The sequence below is a fragment of the Schistocerca nitens genome, chromosome 5, assembly GCF_023898315.1.
Source record: "Schistocerca nitens isolate TAMUIC-IGC-003100 chromosome 5, iqSchNite1.1, whole genome shotgun sequence".
NCBI classification, from domain to species: Eukaryota; Metazoa; Arthropoda; class Insecta; order Orthoptera; family Acrididae; genus Schistocerca; species Schistocerca nitens.
Window position 1 is genome coordinate 824,810,861 of NC_064618.1, and position 20,615 is coordinate 824,831,475.

General features: G+C 39.6%; 1 protein-coding gene across 10 annotated transcripts in view; it reads left to right on the forward strand.

Annotated features, from left to right (window-relative positions):
- The window catches only part of LOC126259791 (transcriptional repressor CTCFL), a 149,528-nt gene that overhangs the window by 25,861 nt on the left and 103,052 nt on the right, over window positions 1-20,615 (forward strand). For 9 of the 10 annotated variants that reach the window (XM_049956799.1, XM_049956807.1, XM_049956805.1 and 6 more), the window contains 5 exons: window positions 3,150-3,359; window positions 3,440-3,552; window positions 3,644-3,813; window positions 12,267-12,403; window positions 13,654-13,804. In XM_049956799.1, coding sequence (XP_049812756.1) covers window positions 3,150-3,359; window positions 3,440-3,552; window positions 3,644-3,813; window positions 12,267-12,403; window positions 13,654-13,804 — 781 coding nt within the window. Of the gene's footprint in view, window positions 1-3,149; window positions 3,360-3,439; window positions 3,553-3,643; window positions 3,814-12,266; window positions 12,404-12,435; window positions 12,573-13,653; window positions 13,805-20,615 lie in introns of all 10 variants that reach the window. The other variant, XM_049956801.1, reaches the window with a different exon arrangement.

Here is a 20,615-nt window from a genome sequence, read left to right on the forward strand (position 1 = left end):
GGTCCATAAATGCAAAGGCAGAAACGCGTACATCAGGTGGACTGTGCAGACAGTCAAAGAATGGTAGAAGGAGCACAGGAGATGCTCTAAACTTGAACAACCAACAAAATCTGCGGTTGCAGCAGTGTTACGGCAGACCTCATTGTCTTGGGTCTGTATTCTAAGTGTGTAAGTGTGGATGTTGCAGTGTGAGTGACCTGATCAGTAGGTACACTCTCAGTAAAGCACGGTATCAGCACTCAGCCGACTGGAGTCACATCATCAGCCAAGAGCAACTTCCACACCCTGCGGTGGCCTCAGAAGCACTGAGGGGCTGGATCTCATATCCAGTACATGACAATCGCATTGCCCCATCACTCCGCCTGATGCACCATGTGATTGGGTAGTGAGGGAAGGGGTGGGTAGCAATAAGAGCATAAAGAGGGCAAGATGTAGCAAAGACATTCATTCTACAGGTATCACTTGAAGGTGCGGCAAGGTAAGCTGTTGACATATTGTGTGTTACATAAACAACTGCACCTGTCTGGACATCTGAGAGCAATAGAAACTGTTGATTTGCCAGGAAAGCCTGTAATATCATGTCAGCAAGTTATTGACATCTGGTAGTTTGCCCAACCTTTCATGGAACAATCTGTACACTGGGAAAGTTTTATATTTCACAAGACCTATTTTATTTTTATTCACATTCACCATTTATTGGTTAGCGTTCCAAATTCCAATACTGCTTACAGTGAACTTTTATTTTTCCACTGTCTTGTATAGTAAATTTCAGAATTTTATAGCAGTGAGTATTTGACTTTCCAGAGGAATGTGATAGCAACTTTTTGTCTCATTTTTTAAAGTGTCAGCATGAGTGACAAGTTCACCACATTGTTTCTAATTTGTTGAAAATTAAGGAATTTAGGATTATTTTCTATTTATTTACTTAGTTTAGTGTTAGTAACCATGAGCCCTTTGTTTTGAAAGTCATAGTTTGTATCACACACTGTTCTAATTATAACAGTGTAATAATAATAATAATAAGCAGGTAATTTTCAGTCTTTCTTAGGGTTCTTCTTATTTTTTCAATATTTCTTCATTTTCTCCCCGAAAGACTTCTTTTGTTCCTTCTTTGGTCCACTGGTCAGTATGGTTTTGGTTCCGTCTCTGGAGTAAACTTCCACTCATCAATTTCACTTCTGAATGTATTCATGTCTGATGAGTTTTGTATGTCAATTTTTGTTTTTGTCAAATCCTTCTTAACTTCAGTTACCCAGGGTATTGATGCTTTAAGTGATGTCACATAGTCCAATTGAAGTTTTGTTAGTCTGTTTCCAGGTAATCTGTCTAGGTGTCCATAGAACTTTATTCGTCTCTTTCTGATAGCAATTTCAACATTTGATATTTTTTGTGTTGTCTCGAAGGTTTGCAGACTGTATCAATCTTGTGTCTATTGTGATCCCAGAATTTTTCTAATTTCAAGTCCTGTTGGTTCAATAATTTCATCAAGATACTTAGTGTTTCACTCTGTTGATTTCACTCTAATTTGTTTTAAGTTTCAGGATATCTAACTTGGAACAGATGAATTCAGTCTTCTCAAAAGTGATTTGCAGGCCAGCCTTCTCTGCACTTTCTTTGAGGGTCTTGATTTGTTGTGCTGCTGTTCCTTTACTGTCAGTTAGAATCACTAAGTCATCTGAAAACCCTAAATATGGAATGTTCAATTTTCCTTGACCTCTTCCTAGTTTGATTGGCTTCCAAAAATTTTGTTTTCTTAGTTCCATTTCCCATTCTTTCATTCCTTTGTCTAAAACTATGCTGAATTGTAGTGGCGAGATCCCATTTCCCTGTCTTACTCCTGTTCTAAGAATGGTTCTGAAATTTCATCTATAAATTTAATTTTTGATTTCGTTTCTGTCAGTATGTGTTCAATCAGATTTCAAGTTTGAGTGTATGGTTCTCATTCTTTTAGAATATTGCATAGAGATTGTTTGTTTACAGAATCATATGCTTCTTTTGCAGACTATTGGTTTCGGTGTGATTGGTTTAATTTTTAAAATAGTCTTAAGATTACAGTTCTGTTCTGGGCATGATCTGTTTGGTCGAAAGCCTGCTTGGTGTTTGAAATTGTATGTTCTAGATGTTCTTGTGCCCTCCTTAGGACACAGATGGATAGAATTTTGTAAGTGACTAGCAAAAGTGAAATGCCTCTGTACTTGTTTACATCTGATCTCTCTCCTTTTTTGCAAGTGAACATTTCCAATCGTCTGGAATATTTTCCGGCTGCCAAATTTTTTGTATGATTTGAGTGATTTATTTTAAGGAATTTGGACTAAGTTGAACTTTCATTGGTGTGTTCTGGTTGTAATCATGTTGTAATCTGGGGAATCTCGTACTTGGCTGTGAGCACTTTAGAAGTTTTTCGAAATATTTGGCTAAGTCTTGACAATTTTCTTTGTTAGTTAGTCTCAGTTTTCCGTCTTGTTTCGTGGAACAGAGGTTTCATGGAGTGTATCCTTTGATGGTGGTTTCTGATTTGTCCCAATTGTAGTTTAAGAAGGCTCGTTGTGTTATCACAATTTGGACTTTTTTCTTTAATGGGATCAGTTCTCTTGCCATCTGTATAATTTTTGTTTGGAAATTTCTCCAGCTGTTTGTAGGTTGTTTTTTTTTCCCATGCTTCTGTAATTTTTGATTCTTGAATTTTTTCATATCAAATTGGGGAATTAATGGTCTTTTCTTTCGGCACACACCGTAAGGTGGCTTGCGGAGTATGGATGTAGATGTAGATTTCCCTTTTTGGTGTGAATTAAATTCTGACTCCGGTAATAGTGGACAGAATCTACATTTGCCCCTCTGCGGAACTGAACGTCGTTTATTTCCCTTTGGAAATCATAGGAGATTGCAACACAGTCTATTTGAAATTCAGCTACCTGAAGGATTGGGGATTGCCATGTTTTTTGTTTCTTAGGGTTTTTTTAAATATATATTTTTCCTCTCTTTTCCAATTTGTGGGTTGAAATCACTGAGAAGAATGTTTACATCCTCCTTTGGAATTTTGGACATTTCTCAAGTTATTTCCCAAAATTGTTTTGTCTTCTTTATTTTTATTAATTTATTTATTTTTTAATTGTGTGATGCATTTGAGTGACAAAATTACATCTTTCTAGGCTGTGACTACCAATGGAGCTGATACTAGTATGATTTTAAACACAACAGATACATATCAGACAGTCACAATAGTACCATCAGATACAAATCCAGGAGAGGTCTCATATGTTCTCATTGTGCAGCAACCTGATGAAAAGGATGACAAAACTGATGACCAAGATCTTACTGTCTATGACTTTGACGAAGGTGAAGAAGGTGGGATTGCAATGGTATGTGCTTTTGAATTAGTTCATTCAGCACTAAAAAATATTTGTGGACCCCTGTTTCACATTGATTTTTTTGATTTCAGGAGTCAGGTGATGAAGACGACAAAACTAAGATTATTAAAATCTTGCCCAAGAAGTCACAGACTGTAACACAAGCTCATATGTGTAATTATTGCAATTACACAAGCCCGAAAAGGTGAGACTTCGTGCTCAGAAAGTCATATTCCAACAAGTAACCTGCAGTAAACAAGAGGGATGCAATTTCTGGCAAATTTATACTGTTTCAGATACTTACTTTCCCGCCACATGAAGTCACACTCTGAGGAACGGCCACACAAGTGCAGTGTTTGTGAAAGAGGATTCAAAACTTTAGCATCTCTTCAGAACCATGTCAATACACACACTGGCACTAAGCCTCACCGTTGTAAATTTTGTGACAGTGCTTTTACAACATCAGGTAAATAATATGTCAGCTTATTTTTTAAATAAACATTACACTTCTCACTCATAAATGCAACAGTACTATCAGAACAAGGGTTGTACTAAAAGCAATGAAAAGAAAACATTAGTTAACCAGAAAAAAATGCAGTGTGTCAGATGAACATATAAAAAAAATATGGATTAGTATAATTTTATCAACAAGTGATTCTTCAGTTTTTTCAGACATTCTTGCCCTGTTTGATCCTTAGTTGTCGTAACCTTCCATGTGCAAATTTACCTTTATACCCCTTTTTTTAATTAATAAGTCTCCACATAAATATAAAAAATGAACCAGTGATGAAGTTTCTTTGTCTTATTCTCATGTTGTATTGGAAAGTATTTTCCATATGTTGTCATTTTTAGTGGCATAAACTATTTGTTTGTGGTTCAAAGACGGTCAGTAGTAGATAACAAACATTTTTTCTGTGTATGGTGTTAAATTTGTTAAAATATTTGAAAATTTCAAGTTGTACATGGTGAAATAGAGAGCAACTATGCCATCGGTTTCGCATATTACTTGAGACCATTCCCAGAACATCTTCACAATAGGTCATCTTATATTAAATAAATTTCTTTAGAGAACTCCCCACATTATCAGTACCTGTGCAAACACACAGGGGTGGTGGAAATAAGGAGGACTTATGAGATGGGGAAGAGCAAGGATAGCAAGTTGCAGGCTGCTGCTGCCGGGTGGAGCATGCAGGGACCTGGTGGAAACAGGATAGGGCTGTCAGATGCAGTGTCGGGAGGCTGTGCTGGGAGCAGAGGAGGTGGGGGTGGGGGTTGCGAAAGAGAGAGAGATAGATAGAGAGAGAGAGAAGTAAAGAAGGGGAAAAGAGTTACAGGTGCACTGGCTGGATTGTTGCAAAAAGGTACGCCCAAACTTTCAGGAAACATTCCTCACACACAAATAAAGAAAAGATGTTATGTGGCCATGTGTCCAGAAATGCTTAATTTCCATGTCGGAGCTCATTTTAGTTTCGTCAGTATGTACTGTACTTCCTCGTTTCACCGCCATGATTTCATACGGGATACCCTACCTGTGCTGCTAGAACATGTGCCTTTACAAGTATGACACAACATGTGGTTCATGCACGATGGAGCTCCTGCACATTTCAGTCGAAGTGTTCGTACGCTTCTCAACAACAGATTCAGTGACCGATGGATTGGTAGAGGCGGACCAATTCCATGACCTCCACGCTCTCCTGACCTCAACCCTCTTGACTTTCATTTATGGGGGCATTTGAAAGCTCTTGTCTACGCAACCCCGGTACCAAATGTAGAGACTCTTCGTGCTCGTATTGTGGACGGCTGTGATACAATACGCCATTCTCCAGGGCTGCATCAGCGCATCAGGGAGTCCATGCGATGGAGGGTGGATGCATGTATCCTCGCAAACGGAGGACATTTTGAACCTTTCCTGTAACAAAGTGTTTGAAGTCACGCTGGTACGTTCTGTTGCTGTGTGTTTTCATTCCATGATTAATGTGATTTGAAGAGAAGTAATAAAATGAGCTCTAACATGGAAAGTAAACGTTTCCGGACACATGTCCACATAACATATTTTCTTTCTTTGTGTGTGAGGAATGTTTCCTGAAAGTTTGGCCGTACCTTTTTGTAACACCCTGTATATGTAGTACTGGAGTGGGAACAGGGAAGGGGATAGGTGGGTGGGAGACTGTGACCAACAATGGTATAGACCACGGGGGTTACAGGAATGAAGGATATGTTGTACGGAGAGCTTCCACCTGTACAATTCAGAAAAGCTGGTGTAGGTAGGGATAATCAAGATGGCCTGGGCTATGCGACAGTTATTAAAGTGAAGTGCTTCATATTGCGTAACATGTTCATCAACCGTATGGTCCAGATGTCCCTTAGCCACAGTTTGGTGACAGCCATTCATGCATGCAGAAAGTTTGTTAGTTGTCATGGCCATGTAGAAAGCAGTATTTTGTTTGTAACTACTGCACTTCTGCTGCCAACCAGTTGCCTTATGTCTCATATCCGTGCAGTAGACCTAGATGAAAGACCTGTCCCATATGTCTTCCAACTCCAACTACAGCTACTCCAGTCCTGTCACAGGTATCTCCTATTCCATCAGAGGCAGGGCTACCTGTGAAAGCAGCCATGTGATCTTTTTAGCTGCACCCACTATGCCACTTTCCGTGTGATTGTGACAGCTAACAACTTGTCCATCTGCATGAATGGCCAGCGCTCAACTGTGGTCAAAAGACAGTTACACCACCCAGTTTCTGAACATGATATAATTCACTTTAGTGACTGCTATGTAGCCTGTGTCATCCGGATTCTTTCTACTGACATCAGCTTTTCTGAATTGCACAGGTGCAGGTGAGAACTCTCCCTACAACATATCCTTCATTCCTGTAACCCCTCTGGCCTGTATCTTTGTTAGTTAGTCTCTGTCTCCTACCCACCTATCCCCTTCCCTGCTTCCACTCCAGTACTACATATATCTTCTACTCCACTAAAGCACAAGTCCTTTCCCCTTCTCTACTTCTCTCCTCACTCTTCTCCCTCCTCCTCTACCCCCCCCCCCTTTCCCCCAGCACAGACTCCCAACATTGCAACTAACAGTCCGATCCTGTCCCCATCAAATCTCTGCACACTCCACCAGGCTGCACTAATGTCTTCCCCGCATTTGTACCCTGCTATTCTTCTCCCCCCGCCTCATGCTTCCGCTTCCTCCTCCTTACCCCCATCACCCATCCGAGCGATTGTTTGTAAGATGCAGGCACAGTTGGGCTCTGAGACAATGGCCGTGTGTGTGTGCGTGTGTGTGTGTGTGTGTGTGTGTCGTAGTACCTATCTGTGACTCGGTGCATCATTTACATAGTGAGTAGCAGTCTGTCCTTTCCATTTTGTTATTCCATTCTGGGCTTTCCATTCTTTAATAAGTTGTGAAATAGAATTGCTGGCCAGTACTTACTAGCTGCAGGAGGTGAAATGTATAGTACTGCCAATAGACACACTGTCTAACTTTCAGCTCTAATAATTCCTTTGGTAGGTAGGAGAAAGGGGTATGTTGGGGAAGTCTCCTGAAAGCAGGGTAGTGTGTTCTTTTTATTTATGTCTGTGGCTCTGTAGATTTCACCTCCTGAAGGTCAGTTGTGATGAGCCATTTTGTCTCATAACTGACCAGTGCGATTCTTTATGTAAGGCCACTGCTGATTCCTTACCCTGTACTTGTTCACCAAAGCTACAGCTTCTTATGCAAGCACCTTGATGTCAAGAAGATGCTAAACGGTAATCCTCCTTACATTTTTTCCCTATCAAAAATTTGTTGCAGTGCTGTCTGGTGAAAGAAATATCAGTAGGAAACAGTCATGTGTACTATTTCTCTTGCAACATTTTATCTGTGCACATTAGAAACCATACTATGTTATTGACAAAATACACTGTTTAGTTAGAATTAATTTCTGTATCAGTTACCAAGAAAGGCCTCCCCAAAACTTAAAAGTACAACATTAAATTCATTCTGTCATTAATTTTGTTGTAAATGTTAAAACAAACTCTCCCTCAAATGTTTGTCAGTGCTGGCAACTTGTATATTTGACACCTACACTGTTTCTGTAACAGTTACTTAGAATTTACTAAGCCAATTCACAATAAAGATAAAAATGAAGAAGATGAAAGGGACAACTTGTCCATTATTTGTGTCTTATATGAAAGGCAGAGGACAAACATTTATGTGTCCCAATAGATTGGGAAACTGGAAACTTTAGAGATTACATACTAATTACTCAGTTCGTTCTGGAACATCAGAACTGCTGCAGAATCACATGGTACTGTTGTGTGGCAACTTTGTTGCCATCTAAAATCAGTACATACCGGTATGCAAGATAGGGTTATACCAGGGTCATAGAGTCTCCTTTTGTCAGCAAAACTGTGTTGTTACTGACCTGGTATTGCAATTCTTTTGTGTAGAGTAACCCGAATCATGTTCTATAGATTAGGAATGTAGTGGGGGAAAAGTGTAATTCTATGTATGAAATGCATCCACTCTTTTTAAAAAGATAAATCAGTGTTTGTAATTATGAAAACTCCGACAGGAAAATTGAATGTCCAGTCATTATCGTAGTTTACAACATGTTGCTGTAAATACAACTCTTTGAAACAAATCAAACAATGGAAAGTTCTGGGTGGAATCTCAACAATGTGTAAAGGATAGATTACTATCCGCCAGATAGTCCCAAACAAAACAATGAAAAAGACTGCTAAAATAATTAAGCTTTTCGACGAAGTCCTTCCTCCAAAATAGAAAACACACACACCTGGCACTGGGGCCTACCTGACTGCAAATGCATCTGACGTAATCAATAGTGTGCTGGGCTGTGGGATTTCCCTGCACCCTCCCACAGCTAGCACAGTGTCTTCCCCAAATTGCACCTTGCTCTTCCTGTTCCATGCCTCCTCCTTACCCCTAGCACCCACGCCAGGCAATTGCTGTCCACATCACGTTGCACACAGTCAGACAGGCCTCAGTGCCCAGAGACAGTGGCCTCTCCCTCTCCCCCCAACCCTACCATTGCCTACTCTCCCAACACCCGACTCACACTCAACACACAAAACATACAACCTCCTTCCCAGTCATAATGATCAACTACATCTTCATCCACAACTGCTTCACCTATTCAGGCATCACTTACAAACAAATCAATGGTACAGCAATGGGCACCCAGATGACACCATCTTGTGCCAGTGTATTCATGGGCCGTTTAGAGGAATACTACTTAACCACCTAAAATCCCAAACCCCTCACCTTGTGTGGATTAACTGATGACATCTTTGTAATCTGGACTGAGGCTGAGGACACCCTATTCACGTTCCTCCTGAACCCCAACATTTTCTCTACCATTCGCTTCACTTGGGTCTCAGCCCAGTAAAACATCTTCCTCGATGTTGACATCCACCTCAAGAATGGCCACATCAGTCCACCTCCGTCCATATTAAACCTACTAATCACCAGCAGTACCTCTACTACAACAGCTGCCACCCATTCCATACCAAGAAGTCTCTTACATTCAGTCTAACCACCCGTGGCCATCACATCTGTAGTGAAGAGCTGCCCCTCTCCAAATATACCAAGGGTCTCACTGAGACCTCCACAGGCTGAAATTACCCTCCCAACCTTGTAGAGAAACACATCTCCTGTGCCTTTTTCCTCCAGTTCCGCAACGCCTCCCACATTCCCACTGTTCAGCCAAAAAAGAAGCAGTCCTGTCATGTCTCAGTAGCACCTAGGATTGGCAGCTGAATCATATTCTTTGCCTGTGGTTTTGACTACACACTGAAATGAGGAATATCCTACCCACTATTCTTCCCAACCCTTCCACACTGGTATTCCATGACCCAACAAACCCCACGCAGTAGCCTTGTTCATCCCTACTCTACCCCTGCTCCCAACCCCATGCCTCATGGCTCATATTCCTGCAATAGACTTAGATGCAAGCCCTGTCCTATACATCTTCCCACCATTACCTACTCCAGTCCAATCATGGGCATTACCTATCCATTCAAAGGCAGGGCTACCTATGAAAGCAGTCATATGAACTACAAACTAAGCTGCAACCACTGTGCTACTTTCTACATGGGCATAGCAACCAACAAGTTGTCTGTCTGCATGAGTGGCCATCAACAAACTGGACCACCCAGTTGCTAAATATGTTTCCCAACACAATGTACTTCACTTCAAGGACTGCTTCACAGCCTGTGCCATCTGGATCCTTCCCAACAACACCAGCTTTTCTGAATTGTGCCAGTGGGAAACTCTCCCTGTAATATATCGAACATTCCAGAAACCCTTCTGGCCTTAAGCTTTGCTAACCCTCGCCTTCACCTCCTTATCACCTTTTCTGACCCCATTCCAGCAACTGGACTCGCATTCGGGAGGACGACGGTTCAATCCCGCGTCCGGCCATCCTGATTTAGGTTTTCCGTGATTTCCCTAAATCACTCCAGGCAAATGCCGGGATGGTTCCTCTGAAAGGGCACGGCCGACTTCCTTCCCTAATCCGATGAGACCGATGACCACGCTGTCTGGTCTCCTTCCCCAAAACCAACCAACCAACCCATTCCAGCACTGCATAGTCTTCTATTCCAACAAAGCACCACTAGTCTTTTTCCGCTCCTCTGCTTCTAGTCTTTTCCACTCCCCTCCCCACTTCATCTCTGCCTCCCTCAAACATCCCAACTACACCTAGCAGCCCTATCCCGTCTCCACATCATCTCTGCACCTTCCCTTGCTGCTACTGTGCTGTCCCTCCCTCTCCTGTCCTCAACCTCCTCCATATCTTCACCAGCCAAGAGGCGCAGTTCGACCTGAGTGGCCAGAGAAAGTGGTCATTCGTGTGTGAGCTATACTTGTGTGAAAGTGTGTGTGTTTTCTTCTTGAGAAGAAGGCCTTTTGACCGAAAGTGTAAATTTATAGCAGTCTTTTTATCACGTCATATCTTCTGAACTATGCCTTGAACAGGAATGTACCTTTGGCCTATGGGGATACTACCTGCGAAATGTGTTGTGAATAGAATTAGTAGTGAAGATGTAATAAATTATAACATCATGTATTATGTGACAGTTTTTCACTCAACTCGTTGTTTATGACATCATATCTCCCATAATATGTATTCTACAATAATATATTTTTGTAATTACATTCTGTGGTATATGTGAATGCTGTCTGCAAAATGTGTTGCAAGTAGAGTTAGTAGTATAGAAGTAATAAATTAAAAGCTCATGCCTGATGGAGCAGTTTTACTGCATTAAGAGCAAAAATGAAACAAGCGATAAACTTTCATCTTCATCATGTTGTGGGGGGTGTGAGAGTGAAGAAGTCTTGTAAAAGTTTGAAATTATGCATAAAGTTGGTTGCAAGTCACTAAGTGCTCTCATTCTCAATTACTGGATAAATAAAGTTTGGCTATTTGTGCATCATAAGCTGTGCTTCTTTTTCACCCGCATCCCTTGGAGAGGTAGGTGGTTCTTTCCAGATAGTAAGTGATATGTGTTCTATGTTTTTTTTAAATTGATCCAGTGGTTCAGGAGGAGATGTGGGATGTACATACATACACTTTTATAATATGTATGGATTTTCACAAATGCTGTAGGGTGCTAAACAGTACTTGTAAACAAGAGGAAGAATATTCTGGTTTTGCTATGGGGTGGTTCGTGGTGGGGTGTTGCAAAAAATTGAAGCATTTGTGATTTCTCTTTTTATTGGACAAAGAGAAAGAAAGCTCTGAATACTATGTTTCCTGGTCTGATTGTGGATGCAGTCTATAGATAAAATATCTTCATGTGCTGTTATTCCCTTTCATCATTCCTGGAGGGCAATATAGTTATTTTAATGAACACTGGAATTGATGTTTTAGTTACAATAAAGCTGTCACTGTAACATCGGTAATATGATCGTTTAAATTAATTTTGCCATACATAAAATTCTGTTACTTGCCAGGAATTAAAAATAAAGAAAAAGAACAAATTTAATTGAAGCTCCTCATATTTCACAAAACCTGCATTTTTCCTTTTGTATCCTAGGAGATTAGAAGCAGAGAACAGGAATGGACCCCTAAAACATCTGAATGTCTTGTTTCTTTAAACACCAGTTAACCATATTCCCTAAGCTTAGTGTAGAAGCAGTAAGAGGGGGAAAGGAACTATAATCCCACTTTAGTTTAGTGAGTGTTAATATGGGTTGCAGAATATACCACATTGAATGTAAAAGCTGCATCTGTGGACACAGCGCCATTTTATGTGTGTAACAGAAACTTCTGTAAATTGGCCAGCACATGTTTATGTGCTCTGAAGCCGTTATATATAACTGTTTTTTCATAAGAGAATTTCGTGAAGGGTTTTTGAAACTGATGGTGCAGTGTGCTATACAACCTTGTTAATTACTTATTCATTTTTGTGAGTGTAGAATGAAGCCTATTAACTATAAGTGTTATGTTATACATAGAATTTTTGCCTTTATCCAGTGACAGGAACATTTTCTGCATGTGCCAAACACTGTCTTCGTGAGGTGGGCCACTAGTAGCAACACCTGGCTGGAATTGTTTAAATTCATTGCCCACATCCATGAATTATTTTGTTATTTATTGCATGTGTGTTGTACCGAATATATCTGTTCTTAAATCAGCATACACACTAATTTAAAGGTAACTCTGAAAGAACTGTGTGGCAGGAGAGTATTGATGTAGTAGAGTTTCTTCCCATGTGAAAATGAAATAAAATGAAGCAATAAAAGGCATGGTATAAAACACCATTTGGGTTGAAGCTTTATGTATGCCGTTCTTTCAGACGTGACAGTTGCAGAAAGTAGCAACATGAATTTTTCAATGAAGTGGCAGTATGCTGAATTGGGGGTTGGCTGCATGCCACTTTGTAAAATATTGCCCTTGGTGTCTTCCACAGGTGAGCTCGTAAGACATGTTCGGTACAGACATACACATGAGAAACCACATAAATGTTCAGAGTGTGATTATGCGAGCGTGGAATTGAGTAAATTGAAGCGCCACGTGCGATGCCACACTGGTGAGAGACCCTATCAGGTGAGCCAACACTTTTTGTGTTATTTCCGCAGGTGAACTTGTAAGACACGTTCGGTACAGACACACTCACGAGAAACCCCACAAATGTTCGATTTGTGACTATGCCAGTGTGGAACTCAGCAAAATGAGGAATCACATGAGATGCCATACTGGCGAAAGACCTTATCAGGTGAGCACTTCAGTTTAGTAAAATAAAAACAGCATCAGACCAGTGCTGAAAACATTTGTATTATTTGATTACAACACATTTGCAACACAAATTTACACAGAACAATTTGGTGTCTTACTATTCACACTCGTTTAGATTAATTTTTAGTATGGGTTATTTCATTGATATTAGTATAGCATTAATAAGGTATTATCATAATTGCTGAGAACTTTAGTGATAAAAATTTTGGTGGTGGTATATACAGCTGTCTTGAAGTCTTTGGTGGATAATTTAGATGGCCCTTGATTAGGTAGCATTTCTTCATTTCACTACTTCAGGCTGCCTTTCCAAATTTCATTTTCTAGTTTCTTCTGCAGCTCTTTATTCAAAATTTATTTGAACAAATCATATACTTTTTATTCCTGGTATTGTTTCTGCTTTGAGAGGATCTGTTGTTATTCTTATCCATTGTTGCCATTGACACATGATTACAACTGTATATATGTGTTTTTGTTTGTTATGCTGTACTGTTAATTTCTGTTATATAAAATGATAAATGTAATATCATAAAATATGTCATGTTAACATCAAACAGTGAAAACTCCCAGTTGGAATATCGACAATGTATCAAACTACAGATTGCTACTTCCTTAAAGAAGGTACGTCACGTTGCAGACAGTGCCAACTCCAGCGTCTCCAGGCTGAGATGCTGGAATTGGCATTCATGTGTGTGTAAGGTGTGCATGCTTTTGTGTGTGTGTGTGTGTGTGTGTGTGTGTGTGTGTGTGTGTGAATGTGTGCGCGCACGCGCGCGCACTTTTTTTTACTGCCGGAGGCTGTGGCCAACAGCTACATGTGTCTTTTTAATTGTGCCTGTCTGCAACTTCCGTGTCTTCTTTACACTAAGTAACAATCTGTCTTTTCCTACATTGTTCAAGTTAATATTTCACAGATTTCCATGTCTTTGCAAATAGTTTCTTCTTCTGTCATTTGCACAGTCCATTGCTTTGTTATTCTTAAGTTTTTACTTTAAATACATTAAAAAGCTTTTTAATTCAAGTACAGCACATTCTAATAGTGTATCAATCTGTCACTGTTACAGTGTCCACATTGTACATATGCAAGTCCTGACACATTCAAACTAAAGAGGCATCTCAGAATTCACACAGGAGAAAAACCATATGAATGTGATATATGCCATGCACGATTTACTCAGTCAAATAGCTTAAAAGCCCATAAACTTATTCACAGTGGTGAGTACAAGAAGTTCTTATTTTTAATTTTTTTATGTAATAACTTGCAGTAAAGTTTGAGGGTTGAAATGAGAAACAGTATTATTGGGGGGGGGGGGGGGGGGGGGGGGGAGAATTACCTGTAGTAAAGAAACAGTTGGCAAGAGGATATAATTAGTGTGAACCACTTGTTACCAAGTATATCTTTAGTGAACTGGTGTTGTTATTGGATATTTGTGTTTCCAGAAATTCAAGTCTTCTTGACTATTGTGGTAGGTATAAATTACTTGTAGCATAGAAACAGTGGCTGAGTTCATATAATTATTGTGAACCAAATTTATCTTCAGTGAACTGGCATTATTATTGGATAATATTTATGTTACAAGAGATTTAATTATTCATGGCTGTTGTGCTAGGACGTAATGTGCACACACACTTTTGACTATTGCAACATTGTATATTCTACTTCATGATAGATATGGAAGACATATTATGGGAATGGATGATTTGGAAAATAATTATTTCTGTAGTAATTTGTTACGAATATATTATTCCACTAGTAATTTGTTATGAATATTTTCACAGAGTGGTCTATAAGTGTGAATAAAAAATGACTTATTAGATGTCAACCTTGTACAAATCAAAATGTAGAGGCAGTTTTGCAACTTTTTGTTTACTCTCTTAAACAGGTCATTTATACGGAATAATATATTGGAAAAATGTGACCCCAAGTTTCTTAAAACATGCGAAAGCTGACCTAGTCCCACATAGAGAAAAATTATGCTTACAGTCAGGTAGTTAATAACCAGGAAAAGTCCCCAACAGTGAAATCATTTAATCTGGGATCAGCTGTCATTGAATGTCTGGAACTAGTTAATGTGTCTTTATGTTTAATCGTAACAGTATGTCAACTATGCTTTAGTTTGTGTGGTTCTGGAACAATAGTACTGTTCATTATATTGTTGAAACAAACTTAAGTTGTGGTGTTTTCAGTTCACTCAGTAAATGTCCACTCAGAAGTCCAGCAAAAACATGCCAGACCTTAAGTTTCAGGCTGTGCAGTATTTGACCATGCACTTATTTGGGTTTTGTGGAACCAGTGCAGAAATTCTGTTTGTTATTGTGCAGTGCAGATTGAAATAACCACTTCATCATTCTAATAAATTTTTATTCATTAATTATGAACAATGTTTTCAATGAGGGACAAACCTTGGTGATTATTCTTTTTCATACAATGTTGTAACGGTCACCAACTATTAAAGTGGAACTCCAGATTGTTTTGTAAGAGTCTTCTTGATACTCTTAGCTGTTGGGGGGGGATTTATTTTATGGACAATTTCTGTGTTATTTTTAGTCAAATGTGATATTACTTATGCCAAATTTTGTGTTACTTTTGCCAAATTTTACGTTACATTTTGCCAAACTTCCTAATATTTTTGTCCAGTTTTAATATTTGTTTTTAATAACTTATTTTTGAAATATTATATGAACTTTACTTCTGTCACAATATCATGTTGAAAATGAAAGTATACCTATTTATTACTTAATATCTATTTACATCACTATCACATTTGCTACATAAAATTTTGGGCAAGTGCCAGATCTCAGTAAGATGCTGCCATGACATTTCTGCGCAGATTCTTCCACTCCTTTTCAGGAGTATACTGGTGATAGTACGTAGAGCTCCCCTATTTAAAACCCTACCGACACATTCATGGTGTACACAGTTGTTGGTGTGTTTACATTCCTTGAACACATGCACTAAAGCTGCAAGTCTTTGTGCTGCTGATTGTGCAGTCCCTGGTGAAAACTCGCCTCGACAATTTCATATTGATTGTCTTCACGTCATAAGACCACAGAATGTTATTGGCTGTGGAGGGCAGGAAGTTTTCACATGACAGGATTCCAAGCAGAATCCAACTGGAATCCTCCATCGTGATTGATAACAGCTCAGGCAGTCATTTTTCTAATGTTGATGTAGATCCAGAAGTTTGAAGAATGGGCCTCAGTTTTTGTTGCAGTGTATTTCATGAAGGGACTAGTTCATCCAAAAAATAGTGAAGAGTCTCTGGGCCAGGAAACTTTTTATATTTCACAATACCACATTTATTTACCATGTTCAAAATAGAGAAATTTATGTTACACCTATTAAATTGAATAAATGTAAGAAAAACTAACTGTGCAAGCACACACTTGGAATGTTTTCAAAACAGTTGAGTTGATATAACTTGAGAATTATCTTCTGAAACATTATGCCACTGATCTGTCAACTGTTCACTGTGGTGTAAAGAAAACCATCTGGAGTCTTCTCTTGTCCCATTTATTTTGAGCACCCCAGTAACTTTTTGTCTAGAATGAAAATAAATAATAAAAATATATACTGTGCAAATGATGATTGTTACAAGGGGTGCATATCCAGCGTGACTGCAGTTTTTGTAACTTTGTTCGTTACAAAGATATGAACAGCAGTTTCTCTTGTTTAAATTGCATTCTATATTTTTTATGTACTCTCCTCAGTTCCTCAAGGCCTGTTGAGAAGGGTATCACAGTGTACTATTCATATAAGCATGAAGTTATTAAAAATATAACACAAAATTAACTTTGACTTTCCTATACTAGCATACTGTGCAGACAATGAGGGTAACCAAACTTGTCCAGTTGCTGGAGTTGACAATAAACAAATGGAAACACAAGGCAAATGCACACAGGTCATTCACTCAGTCATTTTCAGTTGAATGTTTGAGATCCAGATTTGGTCGTGAGTTGACGAAACCAATGAACGCAATTCCATAAGAAACTATTATACAGCTCATGTAGCATGATTTAAATTCTTTGGAAGATAGTTATCTTTGAGTACTGTTGCGTATCCTGTACTGTGATTGATTGCTAGAAGCAAACGGGGCAGACACAGTGTTGATTTATGTGGCAAAGCTAATGTGCCATATTTGGTGATTTTCATATTTATACTATGAAAATTTGCAGTTCAGTTAATGCACAATATTGAAGATTTCTCAAGAATTGTTGATTTTTGATACTATCAGTTGTATGAAAATATCAAGAACTGAACAGTAGTTAACTGTGGACAGTTCTTAGAATGGGACATCAAACACATTCAGTATAGCAGAAGTAAAAAGAAAAATAATAAATGCAGATTATCAAACTGGTATTTGCAGAAATTGATCCACTCCTCACAATGTATTTGTAATTAGGAAAATAAATGAAAAAGTATTGGGCTGTAAACAAAAAATACATTTCATCAATTTTATGAAAGCTGATGACTCCATTCACAGGCAAACCCGATATAATGTAATGACAGAAGAACTTGAGATTTCCAATTAAACTTATAAATATTGTAAAATATGCATGGATGATAACATAAGCAGAGATTTGTTAAATGGAATAAAATCTGACCATTTTAAAATAAAACTGGTCTACTACAGGGAGATGCTCTGTCCCCTCTTCTCTTTAATGTAGTTTTGGAGTGTGTTGCGAGGGACCTCAAGCTAGTACCTGCTGGGAGCCTCCAAAGAAATAAAGTTAAGGTTTTAATGTATGCAGATGATATACTGCGGATTGGGAAAAGCTAAATAGAGATTAGGTAGTTATTTGTACAGCTTGTAGGAGAAGAGTCCAGACTTGGCATAAAAGTAAATGATCAAAAAACAAAATATGTGATAGTTCAAACATATGGAGATGAACAAGGCAACCAATCGTATCTCATAGTCATCAAACATAAATTCGAACATGTTGAACTGTTAAGATTTCTGGGCACAGTGGTCGACAAACAAGATCAGACAAGTAGAAGTGAAATGAGACAACAAAATTCTAAGAGAGCCTACTACCGCATACAAAAACCTCTAGGATCAAAACTACTGACAAGGAAAACTAAAATGAAGATATATTATGAAAAGGGTAGGGTGCACACCGTAAAGATAACACGTTGAGTTACAGACAGGCAAAACAAAAAAAATGTTATATATCGTACTTCCAGCCAAAGCCTTTTTCAGAAAAGGAACTCACACATCTAAAAACAAAGATGATGTAACTTACCAAACAAAAGCGTTGGTATGTTGATAGACACACAAATAAACACAAACACACACAAAATTCAAGCTTTCGCAACCCACGGTTGCTTCATCAAGAAAGAGGGAAGGAGAGGGAAATATGAAAGGATGTGGGTTATAAGGGAGAGGGTAAGGAGTCATCCCAATCCCGGGAGCGGAAAGACTTACCTTAGGGGGAAAAAGGGACAGGTATACACTTGCGCGCGCACACACACACATATCCATCTGCACAGATACAGGCACAAGCAGACATATGTAAAGGCAAAGAGTTTGGGCAGAGATGTCAGTTGGGGCGGAAGTACAGAGGCAAAGACGTTGTTGAATGACAGGTGAGGTATGAGCGGTGGCAACTTGAAAGTAGTGGAGGTTGAGGCCTGGTGGGTAACGGGAAGAGAGGATTTCCCTCTCCTTCCCTCTTTCCTGATGAAGCAACCGTGGGTTGCGAAAGCTTGAATTTTGTGTGTGTGTTTGTGTTTGTTAGTGTCTCTTTCAACATACCAACACTTTCGTTTACTGCTATTACTGGTCAAAATGCAAGAGTTGTGTTAAATCAAAGCAGCAATCTGCAGTGGGGCAGGAAAGAGGGAGGGATAGCAGGACACTGGGTGGTGAGGAGGAGGGGGGGGGGGGTGTGAGAGAAGGTCACTGTCTTGGAAAGCCTGCATGAACTAGAGGGCAGCAGGACAAGGCTGCCAGGTGCAGCATCAGTGGCTGTGGGGAAGGGTGGAGGGGTGTGAACGGAAAGTTTACCCTGATACCCCTCCCCCTTACCCGCCCCTTCCCATATTGCTGTTTTCATTTTCAATGCAACATTTGCATTCTCGCCAGAGATTGCACTTGTGTCTGTGAGGTGGGCTTGTTAATGTGAATGTGTGTGTGTGTGTGTGTGAGAGAGAGAGAGAGAGAGAGAGAGAAAGAAAGAGAGAGAGAGAGAGTTCTTTTTTTCCTGAAGAAGGCTGTGATTGAAAGCTCAAAGTGTAACAGTATTTTTGTTGTACCTGTCTGCAACTAAATGTGTCATCTTTACAGTAAATGGCCATGTATCCTTTCATAATATTATTGATATTCCCATCTGAATGTTCCATTGTTTAAAAGGAAGCAACACAAAAGGGAGCAACACAATCATCAGACCAGTTGTAACCTTTGGAGAAGAAACATGAAGTTCAACTAGAATGGAAGAACATCAGTTACAAGTACTTGAAAACAGAGTTTATGGGAAATCTTTAGTCCATACTATAATAATAAACACTTTTGATGAAACCACAGAAGAAGATTTTACTCATTGCCACCCTCAACTAATTATAGTGCATTGAGGGAAACACTATGAGAGGAGAATGAGGAGAACACTGATATCGATTAGTGACAAGAACCCACAAATTTATTGATGAATACTCATCTTGTACAAATCAGCTCAGGCAGGAGATCATGAAGTTCAACTGCTATTCCAGAAGCTAAGGATGGATATTGAACAGTTCTTGTCCCACTAGGATGTTCACTGAAGACGGGCTGGTGTGGTCTCACTAGAAACAGACAGTGCAGCACGAAGTACACAAGTAGAAGGTGGTCGTCTTTGTAGTTGAGCTGACTTTGAACTTCCCACTTGGCTGTGGTATCACTTCCCTTGCAGCACCTCTGCTGTGACTTCTTGTTGCAGCAATCGCTGGGCTATATTCCATTTGTGGAGTTGGTTGTCAACCTGTCGACACCTGTGGTGTGTTGCGATAGTACTGGCCAACATTGTAGAGTTTATCAGAACCACAAAGGGAAAACAACTGAAGGCATCAACTAAAGTAAGTCATCATGTGTTCCAGAAAGGTCCAGCAAAATCAGTGTGGATATTTTTACATGGACTGCTGGGGTGTGGCCAGTCAGAAAAACATGAAGTAGAGCTGTCTGTTGCTCCATGCAAGCTGTGCACCATGAAGTCATATCTTCGATCTAGGCATCCGTTCCTGGCCAAGAACAATGGCGTCGAACAAGCTGCTATGTCCTCACAATACTCCAAAGTCCCTGATGCAACAACCTCAAAACATTCTGGTGAAGGGTATGTGCGTTGTGGCCCAGGCCTGGTCATTCTGAATGTGTAATGGTAAACCACTACACTGTACTGACAAAGCTTGACAATGAGCGAAGTATAGACGTACTTCTGGCCAAACCACGTCTTTCCCTCTCCTTGGTCACCTGGTGTGCGTGTATTTCAGCACAATGCTTAAATCTGCATTCGCAACTGTCTTCTGTGCTATGTGATGGAAGTCAATGGGAAGACTGTGAGCTGCAGAAGTGTCCAGAGCATGTATCTGACAACATGATGCTTTGAAGGAGTCGAACTGATCATCCTTGTCCACTAGTAACTTTGACAGCACATTGGTGTTGGAATGTTCAGCTGTATAGCAGTACAAAATTTCATAGTTGTAGTTCGACAGCAATAAACCCCATCATTGCAATTTCTGCACGATGTGTGATGGAACAGGCTTGGTTGAGTGGAAGAGTAAAGTGAGTGAGTTATGGTCCATTACCAACTAGAACTTTCTTCCATAGAGGTGATGATGAAACTTGGTTATACCATAAATTATCACCAATGCTTCTTTTGCAACCTGACTATTGCCTCAGTCAGAAGTTTAGAGGCAAGTGTTATTGGAAGATCCTTTGATCCAACACAGTGTGACTGAACGGCACCTATGCCAATATGACAGAATGGTGCTTTGGTCAATAAAAGAAGCATCAACCGCTAACACCACTGGTGTAGCAGATCAAAATGCCTGGGGCAT